This window comes from Geotrypetes seraphini, chromosome 7, assembly GCF_902459505.1.
Source record: "Geotrypetes seraphini chromosome 7, aGeoSer1.1, whole genome shotgun sequence".
Classification (NCBI taxonomy): Eukaryota; Metazoa; Chordata; class Amphibia; order Gymnophiona; family Dermophiidae; genus Geotrypetes; species Geotrypetes seraphini.
Genome location: NC_047090.1, coordinates 120,391,180 through 120,408,703, shown reverse-complemented (window position 1 = coordinate 120,408,703; position 17,524 = coordinate 120,391,180). Strand labels below are relative to the sequence as shown.

Below are 17,524 nucleotides of genomic sequence, written 5' to 3'. Positions count from 1 at the left end.
CTTCACTGCTCTTCATTTTTATCTCTCCTATACCAGATCTATCATCGTTGTCCCTCTCTGCTTATTTTTCTGCTGACCCCTTCCTATCATCAATCTCTCTACTTTCTCATGCCTGTGTCTCCCCTTCCCCTCCTCTAATCTCTCTGCCAGCTGTTTCCTTCCTTTTTTCATTCTCCCTTCCCTCCTCCTCCTGTCCGCAAGTAACTCTCTTCCCTTCCTCCCCTCCCAGCAGCATCTCTCCTTCTCCTTCTCCCTCTGCAGTAGCAGCTGTCCCTTTTTTTCCCTTGCCCAGCAGCTTCCCAGATCCCTTTCCCTCCTCCCTTCCCAGAAGCATCTCTCCTTCTCCCTCTCCAGTAGCAGCTGTCCCTTTTTTTCCTTGCCCAGCAGCTTCCCAGATTCCTTTCCCTCCTCCCCTCCCAGAAGCATCTCTCCTTCTCCTTCTCCCTCTCCAGTAGCAGCTGTCCCTTTTTTTCCTTGCCCAGCAGCTTCCCAGATTCCTTTCCCTCCTCCCCTCCCAGAAGCATCTCTCCTTCTCCCTCTCCAGTAGCAGCTGTCCCTTTTTTTCCCCTGCCCAGCAGCTTCCCAGATTCCTTTCTCTCCTCCCCTCCCAGAAGCATCTCTCCTTCTCCCTCTCCAGTAGCAGCTGTCCCTTTTTTCCCCCCTGCCCAGCAGCTTCCCAGACTCTGATAGTGGTTTTCTCCCCTCCCAGCAGCTCTTCTTACTTCCCAGCGCAGCGATTCACGAAGGCAGCCTCGGGTCCTTTGTTGGGTCGCGCCGCCTCTGAGGAAAGAGGAAGTTGCATCATCAGAGGCAGCCGCGACTCAGCAAAAGCCCCGAGGCTGCCTTCGTGAATCGCTGCGCTGGGAAGTAAAGGAGAGCTGCAGAGAGGGGAGAAAGCCACTCTCGGAGGCTCCCCAAGATCTCTCCGTCCCAGCGCAGACTTCGGATGTTGATCTTGCCGGCCCTGCGCGGACCGGCAGGAAGTTGAAGTCAGTCAGTCTTGCCGGCCCTGTGCGGACCGGCAAAAATTTCCTGCGGACCGACACCGGTCCGCGGACCGGCGGTTGAAGAACTGTGTTCTAAAGCATGATAATTATTACAAATGATGTCACTTAGAGTATAAATCTGTTTGCCTTGTTTTCTTTCTTTGAAGAGCACTAAAATTCTGAGGGCCTGCTCTTCCCAGGCTAAGGGAGCTTTGTCAATAAATCATTTGTTTTTACATGGCTTTTCCTCGTCTGTTATTTGAATTCACAGAGTCTCTAGCCCAATCATGTGGGTGAGAGAATGCATTCTGGCAATTCTTTTAGCCTCGATGTTTGAGTCTCCAGCCACTTGAACATTACATATATGTTAACCACATAGTTTTATGTGGTATATAAATTGTTAAATAAATAATGTTCTATCATTTTGTTCTTTATAATAATCTCTACCATTTGCCCTGCACCAACTTCAGACTCGCCGATCTCTAAATTTCCCAGATGCTGGTTTTTAAAGAAAAATTACAAATTATTTAAAATGTTTTTATACTGTTTACAAAAAAACTAAATGGTTTACATCAATTGCAACATACATAAAATAAAACAGTGTCAAATTTTGATTTTCGGATCGTAAAGATCTATTAGGCTCTGCAAGTTCATTTTTCAATTCTGTCAGGATTCTGGGATGTATACCATCTGGTCCAGGTGATTTGCTACTGTTCAGTTTGTCTTACTGACTCATTATATCACCCAGTGTTATAGAGATTTGTATCTAATTCTCTTATTCTCTAATTCAACAAAATTGAATACAATATCTGGCATCAGCAACTTCCAAATGTTTTCCTCAGTGAAGACCGAAGCAAAGAATTCATTTAATCTCTCCACTACGGCCTTGTCTTCCCTGAGAGCCACTTTTATCCCTCAGTCACCAAAGATCCAACTGATTCTGGCTGCTTGCTTTTAATATACCTAAAAAAGTTTTTACTGTGTGGTTTTGGTTCTAGTACAATCTTCTTCTCCAGATCTCTCTTCTCCTTCCATTTTACTTGACATTCCTTCTACTGTTTACAATTATTTTCAGAAAAACCAGGAGAAGGTTCTCCACAATCCAAACAAGATGAAACAAACCACAGTGGATTGGTGCCTGTGCAGATTTGGCTCCTTCTCTCCTTCTCATGGTGCCCAATTAGTGGGTTTTGTGAGACCTCTTTCTATTGATTTCATTGTATAATGCCACATTTGTTTTGCTTTACTTTAAGGTTCTGTATGCACAGTTACTGCCAACGGTTGTTTGTTTGATTATTTAATAATAATAATAATAACTTTATTCTTGTATACCGCATTACCGTGGAAGTTCTATGCGGTTAACAGAAGAAGAGACTGTACAATTACAGCGAAGATACAATTTTGTTAATGTTGCATTAACATTTTAGACAATGCAATTTTTCTATCAAGTTACATTTACATTTTAGACGGTACATTGACAGAGAAGTTAATTTTTTCAGGTAGGTAATATACTCGGAGTAGTTATGTTTGCTATGAGTTACATACAGCAGTTTTACAAATAGAAATGTAACCTACGGCAGTAGAGGGTCTGGGGGGGAGTTGAGGTCAGGGGTGGAGGAGGGAGGGGATCGGAACATTCAGAGGAATTTGTCAAAAAGGTAGGTTTTGGTTAGCTTCCTGAAAGTTTGATAGGGGGGGGGAGTTGGAGATGAGAGTGGAGAGGCATTTGTTCCATTTGCCCGCTTGGAATGCTAGGGATCGGTTGAGGAATTTTTTGTAGAGGCAGCCCTTCGGGGAGGGAAAAGAAAATAGGTAGGTATTTCGAGCGCGGGAGGGGCCTGCAATTTCAAGGTACTCAGATAGGTAAATTGGTGAGGAGCCTGCTAAGGTTTTGAAGCAGAGGCAGGCGAATTTAAAGATGATTCTTGCCTCCACCGGCAGCCAGTGTAGTAGGGGCTGACGTGGTCATATTTTTTGAGGCCGAAGATGAGGCGGACAGCGGCATTTTGTACTATTCTAAGACGTTTGATGGTGTTTTTATAGGCTCCCAGGTATACGATATTGCAGTAGTCCAATATGCTTAGGATTAGTGATTGGACCAGTAAGCGGAAGGAGAGGTGGTCGAAGTGGTGTTTGATGGTGCGAAGTTTCCAGAGGGAACAGAAGCATTTTTTGACCTGGGCACTGGTGTGGGCTTCGAAGGTCAAGTTTCTGTCTAGGATGACTCCGAGTATTTTTATGGTGGGGTTGATGGGGTATTCTAGGCCGTTCAGTTTCAGGGAAGTGTTTGTTATTTTGTGGTTAGGGCTTGCCAGGAAGATTTTGGTTTTTTCTGTGTTTAATTTCAATTTGAATTGTGAGGTCCATTGTTCTAGCTTGGTGAGGATAGAGGAGGTGAGTTGTTCCGTCTGTTGAGTGAATGTAGTTAGGGGAATGATAATGGTGATGTCATCGGCATATATGAAAGATATAGGTCGGTTAGTATCCGTGCTAGGGGGGCCAAGTAAATGTTGAAAAGGGAGGGGGATAATGGGGAGCCTTGTGGGACTCCGCAGGAGTTATGCCATTGATGGGAGAAGGTTCCATTACTGTGGACCTGGTAAGTGCGGTTGGTTAAGAAGCTTGAGAACCAGTCAAGTACTTGGCCGGAGATGCCGATGGAGTCGAGGCAGCGGAGCATGATATCGTGGTCGACCAGATCGAAAGCGCTGCTTAGGTCGAATTGGAGTACTAGGGCGCTTTTTCCCAAAGAGAATAGGTGGAGGAGGTAATTGGTTAGAGCAGCTATGACCGTTTCTGTGCTGTGGTTTGAGCGGAAGCCGGATTGAGAATCGTGAAGGATGTTGAACTTTTCTAGGTAGTTCGTGAGGTCATGGTTAATGAGGCCTTCCATGAGTTTCTGGAAGAGTGGTATATTGGCTATGGGTCTGTAGTTGGCGGCGGAGGAGATGGGTTCTTTGTTGTTTTTGAGGCGGGGGGATACGAGAATGTGTCCGAGTTCAGTCGGGAAGAGACCTGTGGACAGGTATAGTGTAATCCAATTGAAGAGATCGGCTTTGAATTGGGGGGGGGCGGATTTAATGATGGCGGGTGGGCAGTTGTCTAACAGGCAGTTGGAGTTGGCGTATTTTGAGAAGAGTTTGAGAAATAGGCTCCAGTCTGGGCTTTCGAAGGAGCTCCAGGTCATGTCAGCTCTTGAACCTGTTGTGTCTATTGCTGGAAGGTCGAATATTGTCTCAACGTTGGGAGTAGTAAGGGATGATTTTAAGGTTTGAATTTTGTTGGCAAAGTGGTTAGCTAGGATTGTGGTGGGGGGCGGGAGTTCTGAGCTGGTTCGTTTGTATGATTCGGTGTCTAGAAGGGAGTTAACTAATCTGAAAAGAGCTTTACTGTTTAGTGAAGGGGTGCTGATGAGTTGGGAGTAGTATTTGCTGCGTTTGTCAGCAATTAATTTTTTGTATTCGTTGACTTTTCGTTGCCAGATAAGTCTATCATTGTCGGTCCCTGATTTACGCCACATTCTTTCTAGTTTCCTTACTTCGCGTTTTAAGGCTGAGAGATCCGCATCAAACCATTTGTTTGGGGGCCGAGGGGTTTTCTTGCGAAGTTTTAGGGGGGCGATGGTATTGAGGACTTGGTTACTGAAGTTTTTCCAGTCAAGGTGGAAGTTCGGGTTGGGGTCGGAGTCAGGAGAGAGGGTGTAATCAGACCAGAAATCTACTGGGTTGATTTTTTCTCTTGTCCAGGTCATCGTCCTTGTTAGGTTATTTGTTTGTTTCCTGTCTGGTTGTTTTTTGAACCAGGATAGTTCAAAATGACATAGGAGGTGGTCGGACCAGGGGGTATTAGACCAATTTTGTTTTGTGAGGTTTATGTTGGGGGTAGTGGAGGAGTTAGAAAGGAAGGTGACCATGTCAAGTTGGTGTCCTTTGTTGTGTGTTGTGGTAAGTGGGGGCTTGGTGAAGCCTATTGATCTGAGGAAGGAGAATAGGTCTGCAACATTGGGGTTTTCTTTTTGTTCTAGGTGAAGGTTAATGTCTCCCGCTAGGAGGTTGTGGGTGCCGGCTGCCGAGTTCGAGAGGAGGAATTCGTAATAGTCTTCTTTAGCTAGGTTCCATTTATTAGGGGGAATGTAGAATAGTGTGACGATGAGATTATCAGTGAGGTCGGTTTTGGAGATTTTGCAGGTGAGGATTTCTAGGTCATTGGTTAATTTGGAATCTAGGATTTGGAAGTGAAAGAGGTCGCGTAGTATGATGGCCAGGCCACCTCCCCTTTTAGAATTTCTTGAGAGGGGGATAATTTTGTAGTGTGGTGGGAGAATGTCCGCTATGATGGCATCCTGGTCGGAAATGAGCCAGGTTTCAGTTAGGAGTACAATGTCTAGGGGGGTTTCTTCAAGCCAATCTTTGAAGAGTTGGGCTTTATTTCTGACCGAGCGGATATTCAGGTAGGCACCAGAGAGAATGGATTGTTCTAAGGGGAGCGGGGTTTCTGTGAGTTGTAGATTTTTTAGAGATCGTTTTTTGTTTTGTGTTGATCTGGGTGGTTGGCGGGTGGTGTGGATTACAGGGATGGGAAAAGGACCTGTTTCTGTGACATCGTGAACGAGTCTGTGGGATCAGGGGAGTTTGTCAGGTCCCAGGGTTCTAGTCCATGTGATGTAAGTAGGTATGGGTTCAAAGGCTGAAGCTTTAGGAATCCAGCCTCTTGTGGTGAGCAGGTACAGAAGGAGAAAGGCAATATGTTTGTGAGTAGGGCTAGACATGTTTGGTGATAGGTAGGGTGGCGAGGGGGGCTGGGCGGGGAGAGGGGTGAGGGCAGACAGGAGGTGTAGGGTGGGAGGAGAGACAGATAATTATGTTGGGGTGGGTAGATATGAAATGTTCCTGGGCAGGTAACTGTAGATAAGAAGCAGTAGGGAGAGAAGGTCGTTGGACAATTGAACAAATTAGGATTGTGAGCTAGATAGGGGTACAAGCGGAGAGATATAAAAGACAATGAACAGATCTATAAGATGGTATATTGGTTTAGGCGACTAAGATTAAAGGCATGAGCAGTTGTACAATATAAATCAAAAGCAGTAATAGTATAAAGGCAAGAACAAGTAAGAGTCCTGTGCATATAACAATTATAGATCTATAAGATTTTAAGGAAGGTGCTTCGGTCCGAGTGTCCACGTGTAAGAGGCAGGGATTAGGGTGCTTGGCCCTAAGGATTATTGTAATTAATTTTTATTTTTTTTTTTTAATTATAATGAGGGGAGATAGGCCTGAGGGACCGGCTTAGGAGAGCAGGGACTAACCGCGGACCGCGTGGGCTCCTCCGGTGCAGTGAAGGGGGACGACTCGATCTCCCTTTCCCTTCACTGTGCTGCGAGTGAAATTTTTTTTTTTTTTCAAAAAGGTCTGGTCTGCTGTGCCCAAAAAGGCTGAAAGGCAGGCCAGATGAAGAGCCAGCAACTGCCGACCGCGTGGGCTCCTCCGGTGCAGTGAAGGGGGACGACTCGATCTCCCTTCCCCTTCACTGTGCTGCGAGTGAAATTTTTCCAAAAGGTCTGGTCTGCTGTGCCCAAAAGGGCTGAAAGGCAGGCCAGATGAAGGGCCAGCAACCGCCGACCGCGTGGGCTCCTCCGGTGCAGTGAAGGGGGACGACTCGATCTCCCTTCCCCTTCACTGTGCTGCGAGTGAAATTACTTCTGGTTTTTTTTGTACACCCATTGTATACTATCTCAAGTCTGTTTCTCTGGTTGCCTCTTTAATAAAATTGATATTAAAAAAAAAAAAATCAAAAAGAATTTAGGAAATGAATGGCAAACAAAAATGAGAATATTATAATGCTTTTGTATCACTCCATGGTGCAACCACATCTCGAGTACTGTGTGGGTCATTCCATGTCAACTGGTCTAATTTAAAAAAAAAGTGTCCCTCCTCACTATCATGAATTTTGATGAAACTTTGTATGCTGAATCTTACATGACCCAAATGGACTCTGGTAAAGTTTAAAATCTGCCAGTTGATACTTGTGGAGATATAGCTCTTTGTTTGATACCATACTAAAACCATGTACAATATCCCTGCACAATGTTGGCAACTTTGAGTCAAAATATTTCCTTGCTCATTGAAGCAAAACCAATGAAACTTGGCGATCTTATACAACTTTTTACGATCTATTTAATGGAATTAAAGCGGATTTTCAATTTTTGAAATTGGGGTATGTAAAAAGCCTCAAAAATAGGCTGAAAAAAATAGACCATGCTAAAAAAATTCAAAGTTTAGCCTTCTGTGCCTCCTGTAATAATGAAGCTATGCCTGTCAAATTTTGTCTGTTATTTTGTGGCATGACTTTGTTCTCAAATATACAATTTCAACTTATTAGCTAATATGGTTACTTTATAATTTCAATATAAAGTTTGTGTTTTTTCAAAAATTGGGTATTTTTAAACAGTGTTTACAAAAAAAGAATATTCTGAAAACATTTTCAAACTACGGTAATTCTATTAGAAATAGCATATTTTAGACCCCCTGAAAAAATTGATTTTAGTTTTCAACACAAGCAAACAGTGCCCAAAAATAAGGGTCAAAGTTCACTCCATCTCAAAATAGATATAGCAGAATTAGAAAAGCACAGAGAAAAGTGATGAGTATGATAAAGGGATGACAACTTCCCTGTGAGGAAAGGCTAAAGAGGCTAGGGCTCTTCAGCTTGGAGAAAAGACAACTCAGGAGGAGGGGAGGTATGATAGAGGTCTATAAATTACAGAGTGGAGTGGAACAGGTAGATGTGAATCATGTGTTTACTGTTTCCAAAAATACAAGGACTCAAATTGGATAAATTATTTATTCATAGAATGTGTAACTAAACTATGCAATGTGTTGTCAGAAAAAGTGGCAAAAGCAGTTAGCTTAGCAGGGTTTAAAAAAAGGTTTGGATAATTTTCTAAAAGAAAAGTTCATAAGCCATAAGGTAGACTTGGGAAAATCCACTATTTCTTTCAAGAACAAGCAATTTAAAATGTGTTTAACTCTTTTGGAATCTTGCCAGGTACTTGTGACCTAGATTGACCAGGAAAGGGGTAAAACGCGGACCTCACAGACCTCGCGGATCTAAACCCGTACGGCCTTAAAAATCTGAGGTCCGTGTCCCTGCCGCTTGTAGTTTCTGTCGCTGACAGACCTTGATTGAGATTTGAGTGCTGACGGATCCGTCTCAGCATAGGGAGGGAAAAGTGTTAGGATCCGTCAGCGCTAAAAATCTCTTCGAGGTCTGTCAGAGGCAAAGATTAGTGCTGGAGCGCAGAGCAGAAGCCAAGAGAGTGGGGACATAGGTTTTGGGCGTGCGTTATGGAAAAGAAGTCTCCAAACTCCAGCACGAGTCTCTGGCTCTGACAGACCTCGAAGAGATTTTAGCGCTGACGGATCCTAACACTTTTCCCTCCCTATGCTGAGACGGATCCGTCAGCGCAAAAAATCTCATCAAGGTCTGTCAGCGACAGAAACTACAAGCGGCAGGGACACGGACCGACACGGACCTCAGATTTTTAAGGCCGTACGGGTTTAGATCCGCGAGGTCCATCAGGTCCGCATTTTACCCCTTCCTGATTGGCCATTGTTGGAAACAAGATACTGGGCTTGATGGACTTCGATCTGTCTCAATATGGCAATGCTTATGTTTCTTATGTTATGAGAGTTTATTTTTTGTGAGTTCTAGTTGCATGTTAAGCATTTCTTTTAAGATGTGGATCAAAGTCATAATTGAATCTCAATTAGTATGTTTCCTTGTGTTGGCTATTGGCAGTCTGGTTTTCAGAACCCTTTGGACTAGAAGCAACCTTGTAGTGATTGTCTGTTTTGTTAGGGGAGTTTTCTCCGACATCTCTGATAAATTGAACTGAAAATATTTTTAATTTTTAAAGGTTTTTACTGGGTATCGACATTTTAGATTTAGCTCAAGGTTGTGCAGTTCTTAGGCCACACCAAGATCTCTGTTTCAATATATTAATTTTTCTATGTTGCAAGTGCTGGACCTGTCTCTCCCATATAAATACTTTAGACCAGTTCTAGAGGGCTTTGGAATCTCCAGTTTGAAAATGAACCAGATCAACCTTTGTGTGTCTTTCACGGATTTTATCTCTCATACCAAATTTGTTAAGTATTCATAGTTATTTTGCACCAGACATTCTCAAACCCTTATTTGCTCTTTGTAGTTAAGTTTTACTTGAATATCACCACCCATCCAACCACTTTCCATTGTATCAGAAAGTTTATGCTCATTGGCTTAACTACAAAGAGCAAATGTGGTTTTTTAGATGGGATATGGTTGAGCCTCATGGTCTAAACCAGAGGTTCCCAACCCCATCCTGGAGGACCACCAGCCAGTCGTCAAGTTTTCAGGATAGCCTTAATGAATATGCATGAGAGAGATTTGCAAGTAATGGAGTGACAGGTATGCAAATCTGTTCCATGCATATTCATCAAGGCTATCCTGAAAACCTGACTGGCTGGTGGTCCTCCAGGACAAGGTTGGGAACCACTGGTCTAAACAAGGAAGTGGAGTGGATGACATTGGTTTAGCCTCTCTCAAGTAAATTTCTTGCAGAGTCAAATGACCTCAGTGCTCTCAGATGTTATTTGAACGTCGCAGCCATGTTTCAGTTCTCATTTGAACTTGGAAGGAAGACTGCTACACAGGGTGAGACTCTTATGGGTGTGTTCTTTAATAGAGAAATACTTAACAATAGTGGTTCTTTAAAAAGCTTTGATTTATATATATTTTATCTTCTACAGGGGGGAAATTGCCTTGTGTCGGCAGAGCTTACTCTCCCCCAATACGAATACAGATAAGTGTTTTGTTTTCTATAAAAATAGATCACATTTTGAAAAATTAATAAGTTTATGAGAAAGTTAAAAAATGTATTTAACAAAAAAAAAATGTTTTCTACTCTGGACTAATGAAGAGATATGGTGAAAATAACTCCCACTGACATTGCGCTGAGAGTGTCACCTCTGATGGTCCTTAGGAGTGAATAAAGTGTTTCTATAAAGCTATTTTGGATTATAGAGCTATACTGGGGATTACCGTAATATAAATTGTAGCTTACGCCTAAGACTTTTCTAATCAAGTGCCCTGAACCTCCATTTTCTGCAGCCATATGGTAACCCTACCCCTTCTCAAGTCAATTAATTGGCTCCCCATCCGTTTCCAAATGCAATTCAAACTTCTCTTACCGACTTACAAGTGCATTCACTCTGTAGCCCCCGAATATCTCTCCTCACTCATCTACCCCTATGCTCCCCCTGTGAACTTCGTTCATTGGGCAAGTTTCTCTTATCTGTACCCTTTATCTCCATCGTTAATTCCAGACTCCGTCCCTTCTTTCTTGCCACACCATCCCTTCTTTCTTGCCACACCATATGTCTGGAACTAGAGAATGACACGGGGAAAAAATTTATCACCGTTCCCGCCCCGTCCCCGTATCTGCGAGCTCAGTCCCCATCCCTGCCCTGTCTCTGCGAGCTCAGTCCCCGTCCCGCAAGCTCAGTCTCCGTCCTGCAAACTGTCAGATCCCTTCCTCAAATAGTTATGATTTTATACTGAACTTATTTTATTAAAGTATAAAAAGAGACTATTCTGTTCAATTGTCATTTTATAAACACAAATAATACAGAGAAATGGTCGACAAAACCCCCGTCTCTCCTCCCTTTCACAAATATCTCCTCCACTATTGTGATAACTGAACAAACCAAATTACTAAAGAATGCTACATGGAAAAATCAAGCTAACAGAATACTTCAGTCACACAATGCAGGAATAGTGTTAGGAGAGAGCAACTAGGGCAATTGCTTCCTGGTCAAAGAGAGAGCCCTAAGCCAGCTGGAAGCTAAAGAAGCAAAGCCTGGGCTTTGCTGTCCCCAGTTATGTCTAATACCAGCTCTAGCAGGACATTTCAAATCTGAAATATTATAATCACAAAATAAAATAAATTAATTTTTTTTCTACCTTTTGTTGTCTAGTAATTTTATTCTTCAAATTACATTGGTCTCAGGCTTTGGGTTCCTTCTGTCTTCATCATGGCATGGCTAGCGCAAGAAGAGCTGGGGAGGAGATGCCGAGTCTGATATGAGCGCAATTTTTTTATCACAGGAGCAAGACTTTTCACCGCTTCCACGGGGCAGTGAAAAAGGTCTTGTCCCCATTCCTGTGGTAAACCAGTTGCAAATGTCCCCATTACTGCGGATTTACTGCGGTGACCATGGTAACCGGTCCCCGTGTCATTCTCTACCTGGAACTGCCAGTGTTTAAAATACACCATGCTCCATCTCTAGCAATATTCAAATCCAAGCTAAAAGCTCACTTCTTTGAAGCTGCTTTCAACTCCTAACTCCCACTCACTGTCAGATACCCATACTCATTGTATCATTCCTTAAGTTCTACCATAAACTCCCCAACCCTGAGATGTCCTGTCTGTCCAGATTAGACTGTAAGCTCTTCTGAGCAGGGACAGTCTATTGAATATTAAGTGTACAGCTCTGTGTATGCCTTTCAGGCTATAGAAAGGATAAATAGCAGTAGTAGTAACTTAAGGGCATTCTAAGGCCACTTTTCAGTATTGCTATATGGATAAGCAGTCGCTAAACATACTGTATATGTTCCTTGAATACTGACTCACTCAACAGATTTCAGTGAATATGCTGGAGCCTGCTGTGTAAAGTTAGATATCTATTATTTACCTTTCAAGAAAGTGGCCCTTAATTACACTAACGACAGGCCATTTATTTTCATTCATTAGTTTTCATTAAAGAATCGCTTTACATTCATCTCCCTAATCTACAGAAGTCAGGCACTAAAACTCTCTCTCCCGCAGAAATCATAGCAAAAATCAGCAATCTACGGACACAGACATATTGTAAAATGTGGGCCCAGCAGAGTAACTTCGCCGAAGTCTTGCAAGTAGCATGACCCGCTTCCAAGTGACTAACGTGAGGGGGTCTCCGCTGAACTGGGCCTGCCCAGCCCCTTCCTTATCCCCATGGAAACAGCAGTTCCTACGCTCACCTCTTTTTCGTGGGCCTCTTCCCCGATTCCCAGTAGGGCGTACAGATCTAATTTCAGTAGCTCCTTGCTGGTTGCCATTATTTCTTGGCCGTGTGTTCCGAAGATCTTTGCACTAAAACAATCCTCCAAATGCTGGTCTTCCGCCTTTTCCACAGCTTCACAAATCCCGTCAGGTCCCTTAGCACACTGACTGCTGGGGATTGTAGTTTATTGAATTTCTACTTTAAGCCACCAAAACTAGATGCGATTGCTGATTGGCCGTGCTCAGCCAATCCCGCGGTGCACAGACTCTCCTGCTGTCCCTGATATCCGGTTACGTCTCTCTGTACTCCCCACATGACCCCTCCCACCATCGTCGCCATAGGGCAGAAAGTAGCACTGCCTTTGCTCTTTCCTTGTTAGCAACTTCGCCGGGCCCATGCCGATAGTGAAAATAAGGAAGACGCACTGTCTGGACGGTGATTCTCTGTTGATTTTTGCTGACGATCCATCTCTAGAAGAGGTGGGGCCAAGCTGTCTGCTTATTTATTAACTGTACGGGCACGAGAAAGAGGGAGCAGACGGTGATGATGCAGCGGTCATATCAGCCAACTTCTCAAAATTATTGGGGTGCTAAACCCAATGGAAATTACCTCTCCCTGGACAAAGTCAAGGAGTTTGTTCTATACTGGGGGTGTTCAAGCACCCATAGAACTGGCTCCTAGGGTTGGGTTAAGAGTTGAGAAAAGGCAACCAGATGTCAGAGAAAGAGAAGAGAGACAAATAGCAATGGGGCAATTAATATAAGATGGAAGTGGGAAGTGCTTTCCACAGCCAATGCAGACTGAGGGACATTGTGAATGTGGAAAGCAGGATAGACAGAACAGGTGGAGTAGGCTGGTGGTCAGAGCAGCTGCCTGAGAAAGCAGGAGTCTGGCTTTGATTCCCACCAACTGTCCCAGGTATAAAATAAGTACATGTCTCTCAAACTGTGTGCTCCGAAGAGATTTCGAGTGTGCCACAAGATATTCTACAATTTTACTTTATTTTTTAAAATTCCCTTCATAAGTATAAGTATTTACTAGAATAGATGACATCGAGTATGTAAGAGTCTGTCAATGTTATGAGTGTCTGTATGTGTGTAAGGATACAATCACCCAGACAAGCATCATTCTTTGACGTGATTGGTCCTTGAAAACTAGTGGCAAATAATTTTAGTTTTATTTTTTATGCAGTAGTTACCCTAATTTGAGCAACAAAGCAATCAAGGCTTTGTTACCTTTTGGATCTTCTTATCTTTACAAACTTGAATTTTCAGCTCTGACAGAAATTAAATTGAAAAAAGAGAATGACTGAAGATGGAGGATGATGAAATGTAAGTTTGCTTGTCGACTATTGAGCCATGTTTGAAATATTTGCACTCAAAAACAAGCACATCCATCGCATTGATTAGCAATTCTGCCTACTTTAAGTTCACCATTGTTACAATTACCCATCCATAGCTTAAAGAACTTAAAACCATTTGCTCTGTTTAGTGTGCATGAGCTAAGAAAGTTTGAGAGACACTGATCTAATATATAGACTGCTCTTGATTATAACCACAGAAAGGGAATATATCATGTCCCCTTTGCTGGATTGGTTGTGAGATGGGGTAATGCAGTTTCAGGAAGGAAAGGTGAAAGATAAACATTTTAGTTTTAGAATATTTTATTATTTTGCTATCTTGCTAGGTACTTGTGACTTGGATTGGCCATTGTTGGAAACACGATACTGGGCTAGATCAGTGTTTCTCAGCTTCTTCAAGCCAAATACCCCTTAAGTCTAACAAATATCAACTGAGTACCCCAGGCCACTGACTGCCCAAGCTCCACCCAAGACTCCATCCCCATTACTAATTGTAATGCAATTTCTTCCATTCGTTTTTCATATACACACAATATACACAGCAGCTATAAATTCTGAAAACTGACACATTTCAATCACTAAATTGAAAATAAAATCACTTACCTTTGTTGTCTGGTGATTTTATTTTTGTAATCATCTTTTCCCAGTCTCTGGTTGCACATCTTTCTGTTTGTGCTCTATGTTTTCCAGGGCCTTCTTATCCATTAATCTAATCTAAAACTTAAGTTCATATACCGCATCATCTCCTGAAAGGAGCTTGACTCGGTTAACATAAGTAGGTATCAAGTGAAAATATTGTTCAGCTAAAGATAATACATTAAGATTAAACCCGGTATTACAGCCAGCTAATGGGAAATAGGTTCCCAGCAACTAGAGAAATTATTTAATTACGTGGGACACTTATCTAAATATTGTTGAAATAATAATGTTTTCACAGTCTTGTGGAACTGTGGAGTCTGTCTGAACATAAACTAGTGTTCTAATAGTAGAAGGGAATCCATTCCAGATCTCTAAGAGTATATCTATATGGATAAGACCGACATAACATCCCAATAGATTTTCTCTTGAGGGAGGGAAAAGTGCTTGTGAGCACTGGGATATTAGCTGTCCGCCCAGAATGACACCCCTATCTATTAGAAAAAATATTAGCAAGGTAAGAATCTAATCTCTTTTTAGACATTTTGCAGGGCATTCACCCTTCAGCACATCTAAATATTAAAGGGGCATGTTGTGGGCAGGCTTAGTACTTGCAACATCTTGCAGGGATAATCAAACCTTTTTCCAGGACATTATTTAGATGTCTCAAGCTAGACCTAATTTAAAAGTGTCTTAAGTGCCACAAATGTACCCAAACTGACCAGATGACCACTAGAGGGAAGAAAGCATGCCCCCACACTCCCCCAGTGGTCAGTGACCCCCCTACCACCCCCCAAAAATGTGAAACAGTACATACCAGCTTGTATGACAGAGGCAGATACTATGGGACATCATAGTAGAACAGCAAACAGGTGTCTGGAGTATCCTAGTGGGCAGACCATAGAGAGGGAGATCTAGACCCATTTCCCATCCTACCCACTACATTTATGATGGGATGTATGAACCCACCCAAATCCACCAAAACTTATTGAACTGCCATACAGATGACACCTCAAGATTTTGCAGGTATGTCTGTGTGGCCAGACCATTAATATGCTGGTCCCCTCCCATGTCCAAATAGGTTTGAATTGGACATTTTGAACCTAGATGTTTTTGTATTCAAAAATAACCAAAAAAGTTAGAAGAGATAAGGGCCAAGATGTATAAATAATTTTTTTTTTTTTTTACTTGGATGTCTAGCGGTTTCAAAAATGGACCTTTCATTTTCCAAGTTTTATTAAAATTTGATATCCCGCCAATCATTAAATATCTAAGGGGCTTACAATGCAATTATAAAAAATATTTTTAAAAAGTGGGGAGTGTATAAAAACACAACATGAATGTGCACGAAAAAAGGAAAAAATACATTAATAGTAAAGCCCCACAACCCCACACAGGGAAACACATAAGGAAAGGGAAAGTCTTAAAGCTCAGACCGACTAGCCAAGTTCAACTCACAAACTTGTAAAAATAGCTCTTAAGAACTTAAGGGACATCTTGCAGGAAATGTCCAAAGTTGGACTTAGACTCGCTATCAAAAATGCCCCTCCGCAAGCCTGCTGTTCTCAACAACTGATTAACTACATTAGGTCTAGTTCAGTGGTGGGGAACCCCCAGCCAGTTGGGTTTTCAAGATATCCCTAATGAATATGCACGGGTCAAATTTGTATGCCTGTCACCTCCTATTATACCTCTTGCATATTCATTAGGGATATCTTGAAAACCTCACTGGCTGGTGCTATTGTAAACATGAAATATGGAAAAAAAAAAGGATTCTTTTCCCATACATTTGTAAGTAGGTAACTAGATTTTGCTTTGAGGCATCAGAAATGGCAGTGCGCATCACGTCTTCATAGCAACAGCAGCACACAAGATGGCGGAGATACTAGACAAAGACAGCGCCGAGGCATTGGTAGCAGGACTACATAAGCTTTTGATGTGTTGGATCATGAGAATAACAAAATTGTAGATGTCAGGGAAATTGGTACCATTATTAGATCGCTAGGTTGCTGCCCTAGTGAAGGGGAGCTTCATGACATGATTGCAGAAGTAGAAGATGAAGAACCTACAGGATACATCCGTTTTGAAAAATTTCTTCTAATGATGACCAGAGTCTTACTTGACAGGAGGTATCGCCCAAGTACAGAAGACGTCCTCCTGTGTGCATTTGAAGTGTTAGGTCAAAACCAGCAAGGGTTTCTGACCAAAGAGGATCTCATCAAGTACATGACTGAAAAAGGTGAGCCTTTCACCCAGGAGGAGATGGACGAGATGATACCTGCTGCTGTGGATCCAGACAAGCAAGTTCTTCATTACCAGAACTATATCTCCACAATGGTTGTAGAATGTTGATAGTACAGTTCTTAGCATAGCATTGATAAAAAAAAAAAGGAAATGGCTCCATTACACTGCCTATAAAGGAATTTTGATTGTCCATAGGAAATTTCTGCACACACAAGTTTTCTACTAAACTTATTTACAGTATATACAAGTCTGGTAGAACTTGTATACAGAAAATCACTCAGTGGGCCTTTTACTAAACACTAACATGCAGCAAAAAATAAGAGGAGCACCACAGGGGACACTCAAGTCATCCTATAATAGCTTTGAAATTTGCACATGCTAAAATATTTTTCTAATTTTAGGCTTCCTTTTACAAAGCCGTGCAGCAAATTCTCTAATGCCCATTCAATTCTTATGGGCGCCGAGCATTTATCATGCTGGCCCGCACTGCTGGCTTTAGTATGAGAGGGGGTTATTATTGAGGGGGCATGCCAAGGACAGAGAGTGGGTGTTCCTGCACTAACTAGTTAGTGCAGGATGTAGTACATCTACATTACTGTACACAGATAACACAGGAGCCCTTCCGCCTACAAAATGAGTGGTGGTAAGTGCTCATTTGATAAAATAAAACAAAAAAATGACCATACATTAATGGGAACATTAGCATACTGGCATGAAAACAGAGGAGATTACACCAGTCAAAGAATGATATTACAAATTCTTTATTGGGATGTTCAGTGGCTCGACACGGGCCATTTCAACTATACTACCTTCATCAGATACATGAATCGAACCCACAAAAATACAGATTAATACATACAAGTATATTGAAACTACATATAACAATTGAGACTGCATAAAATATAATCAATGAGGAACCCACATCGTTGCAGAGAAAGAAAATTATATAAAGTCTATGGGCCCCTTTTATCTCATGACATTGTTTTATTTTTTATCTTGATTTGTAAACATCCATTTTTAAATATCTAGGCACCAACTTTGCATATTACAAATGTGCCTATGTGTACCTATTTACTATGGGAATTATTTTATTCATCATCCATACTAGATATGTTCTTAACTATAAATTTGTATTTTTATTTTTCATCTTCATCAAAATTCTACTAAGGTCATTGTAAGTATAACAACTTCTTTTCTATATTATTATGAGATCTTAGATG

The 17,524-nt window shown here is 42.0% G+C and overlaps 1 protein-coding gene and 1 pseudogene across 2 annotated transcripts in view; one reads left to right on the top strand and one right to left on the bottom strand.

The window, feature by feature from the left end:
• DNAJC17 (DnaJ heat shock protein family (Hsp40) member C17) overlaps positions 1-12,255 on the bottom strand; it is a 130,714-nt gene extending 118,459 nt beyond the window's left edge. The window contains exon 1 of one of the 2 annotated variants that reach the window (XM_033951593.1): positions 12,042-12,255. In XM_033951593.1, the coding sequence (XP_033807484.1) occupies positions 12,042-12,119 (78 nt within the window). In that variant the 5' untranslated portion in view covers positions 12,120-12,255. The remainder of the gene's footprint in view (positions 1-12,041) is intronic. The other variant, XM_033951592.1, reaches the window with a different exon arrangement.
• A 3,678-nt stretch (positions 12,256-15,933) lies between these two features.
• LOC117364239 lies at positions 15,934-16,412 on the top strand (annotated as a pseudogene).
• The last annotated feature ends 1,112 nt before the right edge of the window (positions 16,413-17,524 follow it).